The sequence below is a fragment of the Chiloscyllium plagiosum genome, chromosome 25 (genome assembly GCF_004010195.1).
Source record: "Chiloscyllium plagiosum isolate BGI_BamShark_2017 chromosome 25, ASM401019v2, whole genome shotgun sequence".
NCBI classification, from domain to species: Eukaryota; Metazoa; Chordata; class Chondrichthyes; order Orectolobiformes; family Hemiscylliidae; genus Chiloscyllium; species Chiloscyllium plagiosum.
The window spans coordinates 14,154,485-14,173,843 of NC_057734.1; the positions used below are offsets into that span (position 1 = coordinate 14,154,485).

The window sequence follows — 19,359 nt, forward strand, 5'->3', positions numbered from 1 at the left end:
AGCTTTTAAAAGTTCTTGCCTAATACCATCAAAATTAGCCTTCTTCCAATTTCAAACTTCAACTTTTAGATCTGATCTATCCTTTTCCGTCACTATTTAAAAACTATTAGAGTTATGGTCGCCTGCCCCAAAATGCTCCCCCACTGACGCCTCAATCATCTGCCCTGCCTTATTTCCCAAGAGTAGGTCAAGTTTTGCATCTTTTCTAGTAGGTACATCCACATACTGAATCAGAAAATTTCCTTGTACACTCTTAATAAATTCCTCTCTATCTAAACCCTTAACACTATGGCATACTTGGCATTGCTTTTATGGAAGAATCTTCTCCAATTTTTTTGATTAAAATTTGGCTATACCCAAACCTGAAAACACAATGTTGAAATTGCTGGTACCATTAAAAATAGAGGAATTTGTAAAACAGTGAGAAGGATTGTTATGAGACATCAGCAGAATATAGGTAGGTTCTGTGGACTTGCATGGCAGTTGCACACTATTGGAATACCAGGTAAAAGTTGATAATGCTGCGGGAAAGTATGACATTTTAGTAATTAGCATTGGACTTGTTTTGCTGAGAGTCAGCCCGAATGTAGTTCGCAGAATGGCCATCTGCATTGAAAATCTCATTTTAGTCTTGTACTGAGACTAACTGATTAAATTACAATTCCTGTTTTTGATACCTGACTTTCTCACACCTTTAGGATGCACCAGTTAAACTGTGCGACTTTGGGTTTGCCAAAATCGATCACGGGGATCTGATGACTCCACAGTTCACTCCATATTATGTAGCACCTCAGGTAAGTGCATGTGTTTCTTTCACCAAAGCTTCCTATGTCCCTGTCATAATAGCAGTTAATTTGAAAGGTTGTTGCTGTAAATGAAGATTCCAAACAAAAGGAGAGCAAAGTAGTGATTACAAAGAATTAAAACATGTAACAGCAAAATTTACATGTAAGCTTAATGCAACCTGCATGAATTTTCTAGGGCTTTCCTTCTAATTTGAGAGATGGGGTGGCTGAGGAAGTAATGTAGCAACTAATTGTGCCAAATGCTATGTGCTTCAAGACACTTGGACCAAGTGAGAAATTTATGCCTTTTTTTAGCCAAAGAACATATCCAATGTTCCCATATCCTTGATGATTTTTTCAGCTCTGTGGAGTCTTGTGCTAGTTACAATATTTCTTACACATTTATTTTTCATTTTAGTTTTCCTCCCTCTGTCTCCTGAAAAAATATTCAGGGTTTTCTCCTCCACATTTTCAAGTTTTGGGTTCATTAATTCTTTTCATCGTTTAACACAATGTAGGATACTTATTTGTTTTTATTAAAGCAACTAGCATGATTCACAAAACTATAAACACTTGTGTTTTTCATTTAATCACTTTTTTTCTAATTGCAGGTACTAGAAGCCCAGAGGAGACACCAGAAAGAGAAGTCTGGAATCATACCTACCTCACCCACTCCCTATACGTACAACAAGGTAAACAACTTTTTACAGTTTTGATTATAGAATATAATCTAGCACTAGTTTCAGAAGTCATAAAGAAAATGATGTATGACTTCTTAAATGAAATGTTACTGGCAAGACGAATACTAAACTATTGAAATGAGCTTTCTCAGTCACAATGTATTCACAAAGAATTCTTCATTTTGGCATACTTCAAATGAGGAGGAAAATGGTGTAACCTATCTGCGGTCGAGACAGGTTTAGTTTATATCCATCTATAGTGTACAATGGTGTACTAATTCTGCCCATTGTTGCCTCCTTAAAGATGGAGAAGGTTTATGATCATGAGTCCAGTGATCCTGCCATGCTTTGTAGTAGGAAGTATTGAGCAAAGGAAATGGTTCATCCTCTTCCAATCTCCCCTCCTTGTAAGGTAATTGATTATTGGGAAATACCACAGACACTTGTCTGGATTATCTTTAGAATGATCCTAGTGATAGTTTGTGTGGCTATTGAATGGTGAGGAAATAAGGAAATAATAAAAGCAATTTGGGCGAGAAGTGCTATTTTATCTTTTAGTGATCAGGTAACCTTTGAGATATTTAGTCCTTCAGTCTACTAATTCCATCCAATGTACTTCAAGACATGGATTGTTTTAATAGATATTCTTATTTAAAGAATTTTTTTCATATACAAAAAAAATTACAACACCAACAAACCAACAAGAGAGAGACATAACATTACTCTATATGTACATAAGACAAGGATGTTTAACAAAACCGGCAAATAAACACGAGTGGTCTAGAAGCCTCCCTAGAGTGCTGTCAGCCATAGTGTGAAGCAGACCTGTGTCATTTTAACAAAGTAACTCTTTCCAAGTCATTCAGAGACGTAGCACATGGTGTAGTTTGTCATTTATATCATCTGAGATTAACTGTAACCCTCTTTGAACTCTGAATATAAGAAATTATTTTTTTTTAAATCGATTTGATTCATTTTTTAAGAAATCGTTGTCAGTCATTATTGGATGATATTGATTTCCTAGCTCCTTTTACTTCAGTTTTTAAAAATTGTTTACTTTTTGTTTTTTTAACTAACTATAATGTGCAGTATTAGCTGGATAGTGGTCATTATTTATATTTTTGGGAGGGTGATACCCTTGCTATATTAGGTATCTTGTTGAAATAGTAATTGAGTGAATTATTATTGAAGATTCCCTCAAAGTACCTTTTGTTTTTCTTTAAATAGTAAGTGCCAATAACATTGGAGAAAATTGGCTTGAATCAGTTCAGTGATGCACTACTTGATATTAAAAGGCCAGAATCGTAAAAGGTTTGAAGTAGTAATACTTTAAGTGAGAGTCTGACTGTCCTTTATATTTAGCTTTTAAAAAAAACTAAACACCGAGCTGGTTTAGTAATTTTGAGTTTTAGCCAGGGTAATAAAAGATTAAATTTGGAAAACAATAATTCTCTTATTCGTGCTGTATTTGGATCTTCAAAAAGCTTTTGATAAAATCATGCATGAGGTTAGTATGCAAAATCAAAGTACGTGGTATCAAGGGTAATTTCCTGGCATGGATTGAGAACTGATTAACAGAGAGACAGGAGGAATAAGTAAGTTATCTTCAGGGATATAGGCAGTGACCAATTGCAGGGAACAGTGAATGTTGCCAGCTATTCTCATTCAGACAATACAATCAAATGTAATATTTTACAAGTTTGATGACGAAACTAGGTGTGATTGTGAATAGTGAGGAGGTAATTTTTAGCAAAGTTGACTGGGCAATGTAAGTTAGACAAATGTGAAGTTCTTCATTTTGATAGGAACAAAGTGAATGGCAGAATATTATTTAAATAGTGATAAATTGGGAAATGTTTGTGTACAAAGGGGTCCGGATGCCCTTTTATACTGATTATTGAAAGCAACCTTACAAGTACAGGAAACAGGCAGACAAATTTTATGTTAAAAATCACACAAGACCAGGTTATAGTCCAACAGGTTTATTTGGAGCCACACTTCGTTAGGTGGTTGTCTTATGTTGGTCTTCATTGCAAGGAGGTTTGAGTACAGAAGAAAGGGAGTCATACTGGAGTTGTAATAGGCTGTAGTGAGAACACACCTGGAGTATTGTGTGCAATTTTGATCTCCTTATCTAAGAAAATGTAAAGTTGCCACAGTGCAGTGAAGATTCATCAGACTGATTTCTGGGATGGCAGGTTTATTGTTAAGAAGAGAAATTGAATTGACTGGGCTTGTAATCACTGGGGTTTTGAAGAATGAAATATTGTATATACTTGTTTAAAAGTCAATTTTTTTAGACTATTTTTAAAGGGTCAAAGGGTTGACTGTTACAAGGTAACTAGTTTTGAGGGGCTGAAATTTGTGCTGCAGTTCGAAGTACATATAATCGATTTGATCCCTCAACTAATCCCGGGTAAAGAAAAGAAATATAATTAATTACGGTAAAGGTAATTACCGGATAAAAGCAAGAGAAACAAGAATGAATTACAATAGTAAATTTTATTTATACACACTGTACGAAACTATAATGTGAAAGATTAATTTAAAAATCCTGCAAAATTGCACTGTTCAACATCGTCATGGCCTGGTATAATGGCACACTTAAAATGAAACGTTTATTAAATTCTGAACGTGTAAGTATCTTGAACTTTCCTGCCAAATTCTTCCTTTTCCCTCCCATTTACTCTCAGCAACCTCAGCAACTTTAACAAATTTGTCAAAGAATTAAACAGATATGTAGCTAATATATCTCACTTTTATTCAGATATACAAGGGAACCTCGATCATCCGATCAAGATGGGCAGGCACTATTTCGGTCGGATAATCGATTAAATGTCTTTCCTCTGGGGGTCTGAGTTTTTAAAGTCTGCTCCGCATTCAGAAACCTAGCAGCAACGCACAGCATGTGAGGCCCCGCCCCCAACAACACCCCCCCCCCCCCCCCCCCAATCCCTTTCAACACTGCCCCCAGCACAGAGCGCAAACACCCAGCCCCAACATCCCCCCCATCTAACCCTGCCCCCCAATCCTACCTCCCTGCCCCCTAACCCTGTCCAACCCTGCCCCGACTCCCACCCGTGTTCAACCCCGCCTACTCCAAGGAACAGGAGAATCAATGTTTTGGGCATAAGCCCTTCATCAGGAATGAGGCTTGTGGGTTGGGACTGAAAGATAAATGGGAGTGGGGGGTGGGATTGGGGAGAGCTGAATTGCAGAAGTGAGGTGAGAATAACAGCCTTTGACATCAAGGCTGCATTTGACTGAATGGCATCACAGAGCTGTGGCAAAACTGGAATCAAAGGCTATCGGTTGGGCTAAACACTCCACTGGTTGGAGTCATACCTGGAACATAGGAAGATTGTTGTGGTTGCTGGCGATCAGTCATCCCAGCCCAGCACATATGTGTAGGAGTTTCTAAATGTAGTGGCCTAAGCCCAACATCATCTTCAGTTGCTTCATTTAATGATATTCCCTTTACCATAAGGTCAGAACTGGGAAGGCTTGCTAATAATTGCACAATGTTCAGCAGCATTCACAACTCCTCTGATACTGAAACAGCCCATGTCCAAATGCAACAAGATTTGGACAATACCCAGGCTTGGGCTGACAAGAGCAAGTAACATTCCATCTCACAAATGCCAGACAATGACTATCTCCAATAAGAGACAATCTGACCACCACCCCATGACATTCATTGGTGTTACCATCACTGAATTCTCCACTATTGGCATCCTGGGGGTTACCATTAACCAGAAGCTCAACTGGAGTCACCACATAAACACAGTGGCTATAACAACAGGTTGACTCCTCAAAGTCTGTCCACCATTTATAAGACACAAATCAGGAGTGTGATGGAATATTCTCTACTTGCCTGGATGGTTGCCTCCAAACATTTTCAAAGCTTGACACCATACAGTAAAAAGCAGCCTGCTTAATTGGTGTTACATCCGCTTTGTCTACCAGTGATGCACAGTAGTAGCAGGGTGTACTATCCACAAACTGCACTGCAGCAATTCATCAAAGAACCTTGGATAGCACCTTTTAAACACATGACCACTTCTATCTAGAAGGACAAGGGCACCCGATACATGGGAACAGCACCATCTACAAGTTCTCCTCCAAACTGTTCACTGTCCTAATTTGGAAATAACTCCTTCTCTGTCCTGGGTCAAAATCCTAGAATTTCCTCCATAAGGGCATTGTGGGTCAATCTACAGCATAAGACATAGGAGCAGAAATTAGGCCATTCAGTCCATCGAGTCTGCTATGCCATTCAATCATGGCTGCTAAGTTTCTCATTCTCCTACTTTTTCCCCGTAACCCTTAATCCCTTTGATACTCAAAAACCCTTCTACCACAGTCTTAAATATACTGAATGACCCAAACTTCCACAGCTTTCTGTGGCAATGAATTCCATTGATTCACCACTCTGTCTGAAGAAGGTTCTCCTTTATCTCTGTTCTATAAGGTCTTCCATTGACTCTAAGGCTGTGCCCTCGGGTCCTTGTCTCTCCTGCCAATAGAAACATCTTCCCAACACCTACTCTGTCTAGGCCATTCAGTATTCTGTATGTTTCAACTAGATCCCCGCTCAACCTTTTAAACTCCAAGTATAGTTCCTTAAACATTCCTCATGTTAAGGTTTTCATTCCTGGGACTGTTCTTGTGAACCTTCTCTGAACCCGCTCCTGGGCCACTGCATCCTTCCTGAGATATGGGGCCCAAAACTGGTACAATACTCCAGATTTCTTATAGAGCATCAGAAGTTCATCCCTGCTTTTATATTAAAGTCCTGTCAAAATAAATGTCATCATTACATTTGCCTTCCTAAGTACTAACTAAATCTGCAAGTTTATCTTGAGAGAAACCTGGACTACAACTCCCAAGTCACTTTGCACTTCAGACTTCTAAATTTTCTCCCCATTTAAAAAATAGTCCATGCCTCTATCCTTCTTACCAAAGTGCATGACATCACACTTTCCCACAGTGTACTCCATCTGTCACTCTCCTAACCTATCTCAATCCTTCTGCGGCCTCCTGCCTCCTCAATACTATCTGTCCTGCTACCTATCTTTATCATTTGCAAACTTAGCCAGAATGCTTTCTATTCCTTCAGTTAGATGGATAATGTATAAAGTGAAAAGTTTTGGTCCCAATACTAAGCCTTGCAGAACGCCACTTGTCACCGGCTTCCATTCTGAGAAAAACTCTTTTATCCCCACTCTCTGTTTTCTGTTAGATAGCCAAGCTTTTAGTCGCCTTGCCTCTAACACCATGGGCCCTTATTCTTACTCTGTAGCCTCCTGTGCAGCACCCTGTTGCATGTGGACTCCGGCAGTGGTTCAAGAAGGGGGTTCACCACCAACTTCTCCAGGCTAGCTCAGAATAGGCAATAAACACTGTATCACTGTTGATCACCTACCTCGTTATTGTATTCATGCTTATTTCTATATCCCTTGATATTATTCATGATTTTCCATCTTTCAGTCTGAGTTGAATTTACTTAATGACTGAGATTTCACCACCCTCTGTGCTAAAGAATTCTGAAGGTTCATCGTTCTCTGAATGAAGTTCCCTTCAACTCAGACATAAATGGTTTGCCTTTTATTCTGAGACTCTGACCCCTGGTTCTAGACCCTATAACCAGGGGTAACATTTTCCTTCATCTACCCTGTCAAGCCCTGTCATAATTTTGTAAATTTTGTTTTTGTAAGACTCCCTCAAGATTGGGGAGCAGACTGAAAGACCACCTGTTTCTTGGTTCCCATTTCCATATGAATTCTGCCAAGGCTGGCTTGAAGTACATGTCACCATAAGTGAGTATAGTCTTCATACCAGCCAGCACTTGAGACCAGGGAGTGGCCTATCCAGTTTTCCTGCACAAATGATGTGAAGGATCCAAGTAAGAGCAGGAATCAACATTAGGCAAATTCATGAAGTAAATTGCTAATAACTTCCCATAAACTCATGAAAAATATTTTTCATTAAGAAGTTTACTTTTTATATTTCTTTGTTATTATCTCAGAGCTGTGACCTGTGGTCGCTGGGTGTAATAATTTACGTGATGCTATGTGGATATCCACCATTTTATTCCAAACACCACAGCCGGACTATCCCAAAGGACATGCGGAAAAAGATCATGACAGGAAGTTTTGAATTCCCAGAAGAAGAATGGAGTCAGATTTCTGAAATGGCAAAAGACATTGTGAGAAAGTGAGTTGAGAGGCTGGATTGTTGTGTAGTAAGATGAGTCCTATGTAGTGTTGAAGGCATTATAGAAAAGCAAATTAAATTTGTAAAATTGGCCATCAAGCTGACTTTGCATTTTGTTATAGGATAAATAGTTCTACCATATAAGTGTATGTAACTTGTGCCCAGTTTTTAATGTGATTTTGTTATTTGTATTGTTAGTTGATTCAAAAATGTTATGAACTTTTTTCTTGTCCAAACTCCAGTTTTAGAGTCTGTTCTTTCCTGCAGGTTGTTGAAAGTAAAGCCGGAGGAACGACTAAATATTGAGGGGGTGCTGGATCATCCCTGGCTGAACTCCACAGAAGCATTAGATAACATCCTTCCATCCTCCCAAATGATGATGGACAAGGTGAATCCTCAGTAACTAATAATGACTTTGGCACAGAAAATACATCATACTTCCTAGTGTAATTACAGTGCCGTTGTCCACCTCTAGCATTACATAGAGTAGTAATATCTGGATTACTCCCAGTGCTACGAGCTAGTGAGGGCAGGAATAGGAGGATAGAGCAGATAAATGCATGGCTGCGGAGCTGGTGTATGTGATAAGGATTCACGTTTTTGGATCATTGGAATCTCTTTTGGGGTACAAGTGACCTGTACAAGAATGACGGATTGCACCTAAATTGGAAAGGGACTAATATAATGGCACGGAGATTTGCTAGATCTGCTCAGGAGGATTTAAACTAGTGTGGGACCCAGGGAGATAGTGAGGAAAGAGATCAATCTGAGACTGGTACAGTTGAGAACAGAAATGAGTGAAACAGTCAGGGCAGGCAGGGACAGTGTAGGACTAATAAATTAAACTGCACTTATTTCAATGCAAGGGGCCTAACAGGGAAGACAGGTGAACTCAGGGTATGGTAGCATAGCAATTACAGACACATGGCTCAGTGATGGGCAGGACTGGCAGCTTAATGTTTCAGGACACAAATGCTACAGGAAGGATAGAAAGGGAGGCAAGAGAGGAAGGGGAGTGGTGTTTTTGATAAGGGATAGCATTACAGCTGTGCTGTGGGAGGATACTCCTGGAAATAACCTCCCTGGATGTATTTGGGTGGAACTGAGAAATAAGAAAGGGTTGATCACCTTATTGGGATTGTATTATAGACCCCCTAATAGTCAGAGGGAAATTGAGAAACAAACTTGTAAGGAGATCTCAGCTATCTGTAAGAATAATAGGGTGGTTATGGTAGGGGATTTTAACTTTCCAAACATAGACTGGGACCGTCATGGTGTTAAGGGTTTAGATGGAGAGGAATTTGTTAAGTGTGTACAAGAAAACTTTCTGATTCTGTATGTGGATGTACCTACTAGAGAAGGTGCAAAAACTTGACCTATTCTTGGGAGATAAGGCAGGGCAGGTGACTGAGGTGTCAGTGGGGGAGCATTTTGGGCCTGTGACCATAATTCTATTAGATTTAAAATAGTGATGGAAAAGGATAGACCAGATCTAAAAGTTGAAGTTCTAAATTGGAGAAAGGCCAATTTTGACGGTATTAGGCAAGAACTTATACTTAAGAGGGAAATCAGGAGGGCAAAAAGGGGACATGAGATAGTGTTGGCAAATAGAATTATGGAGAATCCAAAGGGTTTTTACAAATACATTAAGGACAAAAGGGTAACTAGAGAGCGAATAGGGACTCTCCAAGATCAGCAAGGCGGCCTTTTTGTGGAGATGCAGAAAATGGGGCAAGATACTAAATGAATATTTTGCATCAGTGTTTATTGTGGAGAAGGATATAGAAGACATTGAATCTAGGGAAATAGATGGTGACATCTTGCAAAATGTCCATATTGCAGAGGAGGAAGTGCTGGATGTCTTGAAACGCATAAAGGTGGATAAAACCCCAGGACCTGAACAGGTGTACCTTAGAACTCTTTGGGAAGCTAGAGAAGTGATTGTTGGGCCTCTTGCTGAGATATTTGTATCATCAATAGTCACAGGTGAGGTGCCGGAAGACTGGAGGTTGGCTAACATAGTGCCACTGTTTAAGAAGGGTGGTAAGGACAAGCCAGGGAACTATAGACCAGTGAGCCTGACGTCAGTAGTGGGCAAGTTGTTGAAGGGAATCCTGAGGGACAGAATGTACATGAATTTGGAAAGACAAGGACTGATTAGGGATAGTCAACATGGTGTTGTGCGTGGGAAATCATGTCTCACAAACTTGATTTGAGTTTTTTGAAGAAGTAACAAAGAGGATTAATGATGGCAGAGCAGTAGATGTGATCTTTATGGACTTCAGTAAGGCATTCGACAAGGTTCCCTGTGGGAGGCTGGTTAGCAAGATTAGATCTCGCAGTATACGGGGAAAACTAGCCATTTGGGTACAGAACTGGCTCAAAGGTAGATACATGGTGATGATGGAGGGTTGTTTTTCAGACTGAAGGCGTGTGACCAATGGAGTGCCACAAGGATCGGTGCTGGGTCCTTCATGTTTTGCCATTTACATAAATGTTTTGGATGTGAGCATAAGAGGTATAGTTAGTAAGTTTGTAGAATACACCAAAATTGGAGGTGTAGTAGACAGCGAAGAAGATTACCTCCGATTACAACAGGATCTTGACCAAATGGGCCAGTGGGCTGAGAAGTGGCAGATGAAGTTTAATTCGATAAATGCAAGGTGCTGCATTTTGGGGAAGCAAATCTTAGCAGGACTTATACACTTAATGGTAAGGTCCTAGGGAATGTTGCTGAACAAAGAGACCTTGGAGTGCAGGTTCATAGCTCCTTGAAAGTGGAGTCGCAGGTAGATGGGATAGTGAAGAAGGCGTTTGCTATGCTTTCTTTTATTGGTCAGAGTACTGAGTACAGGTGTTGGGAGATCATGTTGCAGCTGTACAGGACATTGGTTATGCCACTGTTGGAATATTGTATACAATTCTGGTCTCCTTCCTATTGGAAAGATGTTGTGAAACTTGAAAGGGTTCAGAAAAGATTTACAAGGCTGTTTCCAGGGTTGGAGGATTTGAGATATAGGGAGAGGCTGATCAGGCTGGGGCTTTTTTTCCCTAGGGCGTCAGAGGCTGAGGGGTGACCTTATAGAGGTTTCCAAAATTATGAGGGGCATGGACAGGATAAATAGACAAAGTCTTTTCCCTGGGGTTGGGGAATCCAGAACTAGAGGGCATAGGTTTGGGGTGAGAGGGGAAAGATATAAAAGAGATCCGAGGGACAATTCTTTCACGCAGAGGATGGTATGTGTATGGAATAAGCTGCCAGAGAAACTGGTGAGGCTGGTACAATTGCAATGTTTAAGAGGCATCTGGATGGGTATATGAATAGGAAGGGTTGGAGGGATGTGGGCTGGGTGCTGGCAGGTAGGACTAGATTGGGTTGGGATATCTGGTTGGCATGGACGGGTTCGACTGAAGGGTCTGTTTCCATGCTGTACATCTGACTCTGACTCTATATAACGTATTATGTAATGGTTAGTATTTCTCCTCCTTTTCCTTTATTCCTAAACCACTGATTAAAACCCAGACGATGATAGTTTTGATTGTGAACTTTCAGTCTTGTGTGTTTGCGATAACTTTGATTCACAAGGCTTTTTATTATTTCTCGAAAAATGTAAGCTGAGCTTTATTTGCATCGCAGATGCTTCATTCCTAGTTTAAAGGAAGCTCTGTGGTTGTTACTATAATTGCTGCTCTGTTTGTAAGGTGCTGTCTGCTGGTATTTATCATGTAATACAGCTTATACTGATGGTGAAACTATGTCACAGGCAATGGTTGCTGGGATCCAGCAAGCCCATGCAGAGCAGCTGGCCAGTATGAGAATTCAGGATCTGAAAGTGAGCCTTAAACCTCTAAACTCTGTAAATAACCCAATTCTTCGCAAGAGGAAGCTATTTGGGTAAGTGTATTTTACTGAATGCAATTTGTTCAACTCAGCCATGTATATTGATGAAAAATGTTGTTTAATTTCTAGTGGAATTTGTATCGGACAAGATGATGTGCGCACTGGTTACTGTACTACTTCTATTTGCAGAGTTCGACAATGAAGAATACCATCTGTCCTTTAACCATGGCAAAGGTTTTAGATATACAACAAAATCAAGCACAAAGGAACAAACAAATTGGAATAAGTTTAATTAATTTTGGTTTGAACTCACCTGATTGTTGGGGTGTAAGAACAGCATGCAAGGTCCAAGTTATTTTCATTCCCTGTGCTATTTGACTCTAGCCAGGGCACCAATGGGGGTACAAACACTTGCCTTAGTACCTTGGGGTGGGAGGAGGAATACTGGGATTCCTGTTTTGGGCACTATTAAGCAGCCCCTAAGAAAAATCTTCATGTATCAAAATCAGACAAGATGTGGATTGTTTGGTTAAAACATAATCTGATGGCTGATGTGTTTCATATTCAACAGACTGCCTGGGCTCTTGTTAAGTTGTACAACAACTAAATTCAGTATCTTTAGGTGAGGAAAATTGAAAGTGCACTTCTTTTTTACTTGTTCCTCTGTGCTGCACTTGGATTGAATAGTTTGATCGCAATGTGCCCAGACAGTTACTGTATTTCTTCCCTTTGTCAACAAAGTGTTCATTCTTTTCCCCACCAACTATTGCTTTGTTCCAGTTTACAGTCTAACCCTAATAATGGAATTAATTTGCAAATAATTCTGCAAAACACACACACAATATAACTATTTTGTGTAAGAGTGGCCATCAGACTGCCCTAATCACACCCCATTTAGCAAAATCATTCTCTACTAAAAGTAATCAAGACTTGGAAAAATATGAAGATGAAATTAACCAGTTCATTAATCATGCAGACCATTGCAGATTGGAAATATTTCATGTTTGTTTCAAGAATTGTAAAGAATGGGAGTGAATAAGAGGTGGTTTGGTTTGCTCACATTCTTTGCTTTCATCAGGATTGTATGTGAGTTTATATCTGGAGTCCGCTAAAATGTTTCACAGTGTACAACTGAGCTCCTCCGATGCGTTGCAAAATATATCACTAAGCTATACAGATTAGGACTTCACAGATTTGATTGTGTATGTTAAATTAAATGACCTCACAAGGCAACAGTTGGAGTTTTATGCTTAGCCTCAGTGCCTATTGGGTAAGAAGATGTAAATCAACCATTGTTCCTGTTCCTGATCATTTTAAAGTTGTACATGCTGGGAAGAAACACTTTTGGATGTCAGATGGGGACAGGATTGAGTTTGGCTGTGATTCCCTTTGTGGTCAAATAGTTTGCTGACGCTTACTTTTGGGCTTGCTAGTATATCAACTTGAAGAATGGGCCCATGGAGCCACACCCCAACATTGCAATGAGGAAAGGAGGAAACAAAATTGAAAACAGCTTGAATAAATTTATAGTATTAATTTTTGCCTTCGGAAAATTTACCTATCTCTTTACAAATCTCTGAAACTATAGTACATTAAATGTGTGCAGGATAACATTATATGCTTGTAATTACCTTGGGATTTTTCCCCAAGTTTAAAAGATACTATATAAATCAAAGCTGTTATTGCAAATCAAAGTTTGCATAGCAAAATAAGGACCAAAATAAAGCAGTATGATAGTTACTTAAAACAGCATCTTAGGAACCTGAAACAGCTAAAAGATTTTTGATTCTGTTCAATATGTATAGCAATTCAGAGGTTCAAAGGTTATGGTTCATGATGGTCCTGAAGGCTAGGAGATTCAGCTAAGGAATTGAATAAGGAGCTCAGATCATTAGTGGTTGCAGGAGCTAATTGTGTTCTCATTGGCTGATCAATCAGCATGACTTGTAGCATAAAGATGTTGACTCTGTCCAAGTTTTGTAGATGAAACATTTAAAGCTCATGCAGTCATTTAGGTTTAGCAAGCTGAAACCACCAAGTATTTAGTGTGATTAATAAAGATTCCTTTATGTATCAAACAGTAACTTTATGTATCTAACAGCAGTGCTAACCACTGTGTCGCCCCAAAATTGCAGGCTGTTGATTAATAACAAGTGGTTCAAAGAAAATGTTTGCTGTGTTGCTTCTCTGAATTAATTTTTAATTTGCACATTCAAATGTGTGATGTTTCATGATGTTGAAAGCTTGGTAGTCAGAAACATTAGCTTAAACTGTATTGGACTCTTGGACCTTTTTCTTTAATCCTACCTGAACCTAAGGCTCAGACTTGAGTTGGGGTACGGTTACATGGTCAGTGGTTATCCTAATACATATTCCAGTTGTACATTGTTCATGTGTGTGTCTGGGAAACAGAAAAAAGCAGTCTGATCATGGGGGCAGGAGGAAGAATCACAGCCATGCCCATTCCTTTCTTCTTCAGACATGCATATGTAAAACATTAATGGAAACCCTGGCCTTAATGGCTGATACTTTTAGCCCTCTACCCCTCTGCCACTTTCAAACCTGGGACTGAAGCCATTAGCTCCTGCCCTGGCTAGGAGCTAACTCAACACAGACAAGGGATGAACTGGGAGTTTCCTGGTCTGTATGGCTCTGTGTCTGGTTGTATACGGGCATTTACCCAGCAAGTCATCGGTGAGCTCTCAAACTTTTGGTTACAGCAGGGACTGATTTGAAATGGACGTTGTTCCAAGAGGACTCTTTCTAAAACTTGTTACAATCCATGTTCAAATTTTTCACCAATACTGCAACAGTTGAATCCTCCTTAAAGGGAAACTGTGTTCATTTGAATTGACATGCAGTCCTAAGCATTATAAAGAATGGCGCACATGGTTTCTTGCTCCTCCTTTTACTCCAGTTTCATGATTTTAAAATTTGCTTATCATATCTTATTGGCATTTTCAGCAGTGATCTGAATGGAAGAGTAAAATACACTCCAGGCTTGTTGAATTCCTAGATAGTGTCGTCCTTTCATTTATTGACATGGAACTTCATGATGTCCCAACACAGGAGAGGCTGCACAAAACGACATCCTGGTTCTCCATCTGGCTAGCGGTTATAAAGCATAAAATAAGATCCAGGCAAGACTGAGATGCTAGTAAGTGTACAGAAAAAAAATACTATCAATAGAAGTGTAGAGCCAGATATAATCTGAGAGCTAGAGATCTGGCTTTCTTTGATAAGCCTTTTATAGTGAGTGAATGCTGGAGCTGTCAAACTCATTAAGGGAGTCCTTGTTGGACTCCAGATGGGTTAAGCTTAGTATGTTCACTACAGATGTGTTGCTGAATGCATGGGGTATAATGAAGATTCAGCTGTTCTCGGACCTGTGAAGAGGAATACGCGAACTGCAGATTTGAAACGAAATCTTACCAAGAGGAGGGATGTCCTTTTATCACATTTAGGATTATACAATGATTCAAGTGAAGACTGTTCCCCTTTAAGAAGATGAAAAAAAAATAACATTTCCCTAAATGTTCCCCATTGTTGTTTTTCTCATATGGCTGTTTGCCTCCAGATAGCCTCCTTCAGCCAGCAGGTGAGGCAGGCAATCCAGACGTCGGACTTCTCCAATGACCATCACCGTGCCACAGCGCGATCGCCTGATAGATGGCACACTTGTAGTGGGGGCGAGATGGGTAATGTCAGTTTTCCCGTCGCTCTTCTCGTGTTTTTTTTATTGCTTTTCATTTTTATTAATTCTTTCTACCTTTTCTTCCTTTTTTGTTTTTTTTTTATTTTAAGAAAATAAGCCTGTTAATGTCTTAGCCCACTAAATGTGTCTCAGATTTGGCTGGCTAATTGCGCCTGTTCATACAGGAGCTTTTCCCCCCGCCATAATAGATTGTCATTTTGTTACAGCACGAGACCCATGGATGATGTCTACATTCATGATCCGGAGAATGAGGCAGAGGATGCCAATGTCGCTCTAGAAAAACTGCGGGATGTTATTGCGCAGTGTATTCTACCACAAGCTGGTAAGGAAGTCCCATGAATTTCAAGGGGATTGGGAGAAATTGAGTCTTTTATCCCAAAATAAGGAATTAAAAATAATAGGCCATGGTGAAATGAACTTATATCGTAATATGTACCAGAGTTCTGACAAGTTGTTCTACTTATCTGTAAGTGGCATGATAGCTGGGTACTTTGTAGAACCACTACATTATATCATTATTCAATAATGTAATAGAACATAGGTGATGCAACACCTCTCCCTCCAAATGCAAAGCTCCTAATTGCAGCTACGTTGAGTGGAAGCAAAGCCTTTTTTTTTTAAAAACTCCTGATTCCAAATTTCCACCCCATCAGAGCACAATGCATTTTGACCTGCAATAATCCTGTCATTGTCTAAAAAAGCAGCAATGGGCAAGTCTAATAGATCTAAAGGCATAGAGTGAGCTGAAATGCGCATCAGCCATGATTGAATGGCGGAGTGGACTTGAAGGGCCGAATGGCCTTACTTCCACTCCTATGTCTTATGGTCTTATGGTCTTATGATCTAAAGGCATAGAGTCATAGAGATGTACAGCAAGGAAACAGACCCTTTGGTCCAACTTGTCCATGCTGACCAGATATCCTAACCTAATCTAATCCCATTTGTCTGTATTTGGCTGATATCCTTCTAAACCTTCCCTATTCATATACCCATCCAGATGCCTTTTAAATATTGTAATTGTACCAGCCTCCACCACTTCCTCTGGCAGCTCATTCCACACACACACACCACCCTGTGCATAAAAAAGTTGCAACTTGGGTCCCCATTAAATTGCCCCCCCAACCTTAAACCTATGCCGTCTAGTCCTGGACTTCCCCCACCCAAGGAGAACATCTTGTCTATTTACCCTATCCATGTCCCTCATGATTTTAGAAACCTCTATAAGGTCAGGCTTCGGGCACAATGGCCCCAGCCTATTCAGCTTCTCCCCTATAGCTCAAACCCTCCAACATCCTAGTAAATCTTTTCTGAATCCACTCAAGTTTCACAACATCCTCAAGATAGGAAGACCTGAATTGCACACAATATTCCAAAAGTGACATAACAAATGTCCTGTACAGCCACAGCATAACCTCCCAAATCCTGTACTCAATGCACTGACCAATAAAGGGAAGCATACCCAGTGCCATTTTCACCTATCCTAATTAACCTGCAACTCAATTTTCAAGGAACTGTGAACCTGCACTCCAACGTCTCATTGATCAGCAATACACCCCAGAACCCTACCATTAAGTGTGTAAGTTCTGCCCTGGTTTGCCTTTCCAAAATGCAGCACCTCACATTTGTCTAAATTAAACTCCATCTGCCACTCCTCGGCCCATTGGCCAATCTGATCAAGATTCCATTGCACTCTGAGGTATCCTTCTTCACTGCCCACTACACCTCCAATTTTGGTGTCATCTGCAAACGTACTAACTATACTTCCTATGTTCACATCTAAATCATTTTTATAAATAACAGATCTCCATTATGAAAGCCAACCCTCCACTACCACCCTCTGTCTTCTGCCTTCAAGCCAGTTCTGTATCCAAATGGCTCGTTCTCCTTGTATTCCATGAGATTTAACCTTGCTAACCAGTCTACCATGAGGAACCTTGTCGAACGCCTTACTGAAGTCCATATACGTCATGTCCATCGTTCTGCCCTCATCAATTGTCTTTGTTACTTCAAAAAACTCAATCATGTTTTATGAACTTGATTTCATATGCACAAAGCCATGTTGACTATCCCTAATCAGTCCTTGCCTTTCCAAATGCATTCAAATCCTGTCCCTCAGGATTCCCTCCAACAAGTGTGCCCACCTCTGATGTCAGGCTCACTAGTCCATAGTTCCCTGGCCTTCTTTACCACCTTTCTTAAATCTTGTCAGCCAATCTCCAGTCTTCCAGCACCTCACCTGTGACTAATAATGATCCAAATATCTCAGCAAGGGGCCTAGCAATCACTTCCCTAGCTTCTAGGGTTCACCTGATCAGGTCCTGGAGATTTGTCCACCTTAAAGACATCCAGCAACACCACCTCTGTAATATGGACATTTTTCCAGCTGTCACCATCTATTTCCACACCTTCTATATCTTCCATGTTCTCCTTCACTGCAAACATTGATGCAAAATACTCATTTAGTATCTTCCCCCATCTTCTGTGGTTCCACACGTAAGATGCCTTGCTCATCTTTGAGGGGTCCTATTCTCTCCCTAGTTGCCCTTTTGTCCTTCATGTATTTATAAAATCTGTTTGGATTCTCCTTAACCTTATTTGTCAAAGCTATCTCATGTCCCCTTTTTGTCCTCCTGATTTCCATCTCAAGTGTACTCTTATATTCTTGTAAGGATTTACTTGATCTCTGCTGTCAGTACCTGACATTTGCTTCCTTCTTGTTCTTAACAAAAAAAAAACTCAATTTCTCTAGTCATCCAACACTTCTTCGTATACATACCAGCCTTGCCTTTCACCCTAGGAATTCCTTACTTTGCAGACAGTCGGCTGAACGTGTGGGGGATTATATGTTGTAGGGTGATGAGAGAGAGAGGGAGAGAGACTTGTTTGTTTGGCACCTTTTTTTGCTCTTAGAACATCTCAAAAAGCTTCACAGATACTGAAGTGTAGGCTATCCTTTCTTAGGTAACCACTGCAACCAATTTCGTTTTTGCTTTGCTGTGTTCAGTGAGCTCAACTATTAGTTTATCTGTTTCGGTAGTTTTGATTGAGGATTGCATCTTGACTAGGACACTGGAGATCTTAATGATCTTATTTGAAAAGTGTACTGTAGAATCATTTGCACTGTTTAAAGCTGATAATGATTTTGATACCCTCTCAAGTTCCTGCCGAACAAGGCCCATGATGAGAATAGGGCTATTATGTGTTGGAACGTGATTTTAAGACTTCGACCCTGCCTGTGTTTAATCTGACCTCATTAGAGTAAAATCCATGGAATAAGAGACACCTGGTGGAGAATTTTGAGTTAGCTGTCCCTTGGCCTGCAGTAGATGCACTTGTGCCTGCCAGATGAAGTGCTCCCTCTTGCATCCTAGAGATGGCTAGCCCAAGTAATGTTTTGAGAAGATTTGTAGCTCAGGTTGAGGTTTTGCTCGCTGAGCTGGAAGGTTCATTTCCAGACATTTCGTTACCCTACTAGGTAACATCTTCAGTGGGCCTCAGGTGAAGCAATGCTGAAAATTCCTGCTTTCTATTTATATGTTTGGGTTTCTTAGGGTTGGTGATATCACTTGCTGTGGAGAAGTCACTTCCGGTTCCTTTTCTCAGGGGGTGGTAGGTGGGATCTAACTGGATGTGTTTGTTGATAAGAATTCCGGTTGGAATGCCATGTTTCTAGGAATTCTTGTGCATGTCTTTGTTTGCCTTGTCCGAGGATGGTAATGTTTCTAGGATATTCAAAAGTTTGTTTTTCTCTTATAATAAACAATATTCCATGATTTCAGCTTGAAGGCAAGTTGACAGATCAGTATTTTTGTTTCTCCCTGGCTCCCCACCAATATGTAGAAATATTGAGGAATTCAGTATAAGTGTAATGCACACTCAACACCTGCCATTAGCTAGGTGGGTTCTGAAGAAGGGTCACTGGACCTGAAATATTGACTGTATTTTCTCCAGCTAAGTTTGTCCAACAATTTCTGTTTCTGTTTCAGATTTCCATCATGTGCAGTTATTTGTTCTTTGTTTGGTATAATGTAAAGTTCCTTTTTTCCCAGGAAATTGTGGTACTCATCTGCCTAGCCAGTATGTCAAAGCCGTCATTACGTTGTATTAAATCATTGCTAGTGC

The 19,359-nt window shown here is 40.1% G+C and overlaps 1 protein-coding gene across 2 annotated transcripts in view; it reads left to right on the plus strand.

Moving 5' to 3' along the window:
* The window catches only part of mapkapk5 (MAPK activated protein kinase 5), a 67,840-nt gene that overhangs the window by 34,797 nt on the left and 13,684 nt on the right, over positions 1-19,359 (plus strand). For both annotated transcript variants that reach the window (XM_043715550.1, XM_043715551.1), the window contains 6 exons: positions 699-794; positions 1,397-1,477; positions 7,494-7,681; positions 7,949-8,069; positions 11,446-11,576; positions 15,444-15,559. In XM_043715550.1, coding sequence (XP_043571485.1) covers positions 699-794; positions 1,397-1,477; positions 7,494-7,681; positions 7,949-8,069; positions 11,446-11,576; positions 15,444-15,559 — 733 coding nt within the window. The remainder of the gene's footprint in view (positions 1-698; positions 795-1,396; positions 1,478-7,493; positions 7,682-7,948; positions 8,070-11,445; positions 11,577-15,443; positions 15,560-19,359) is intronic.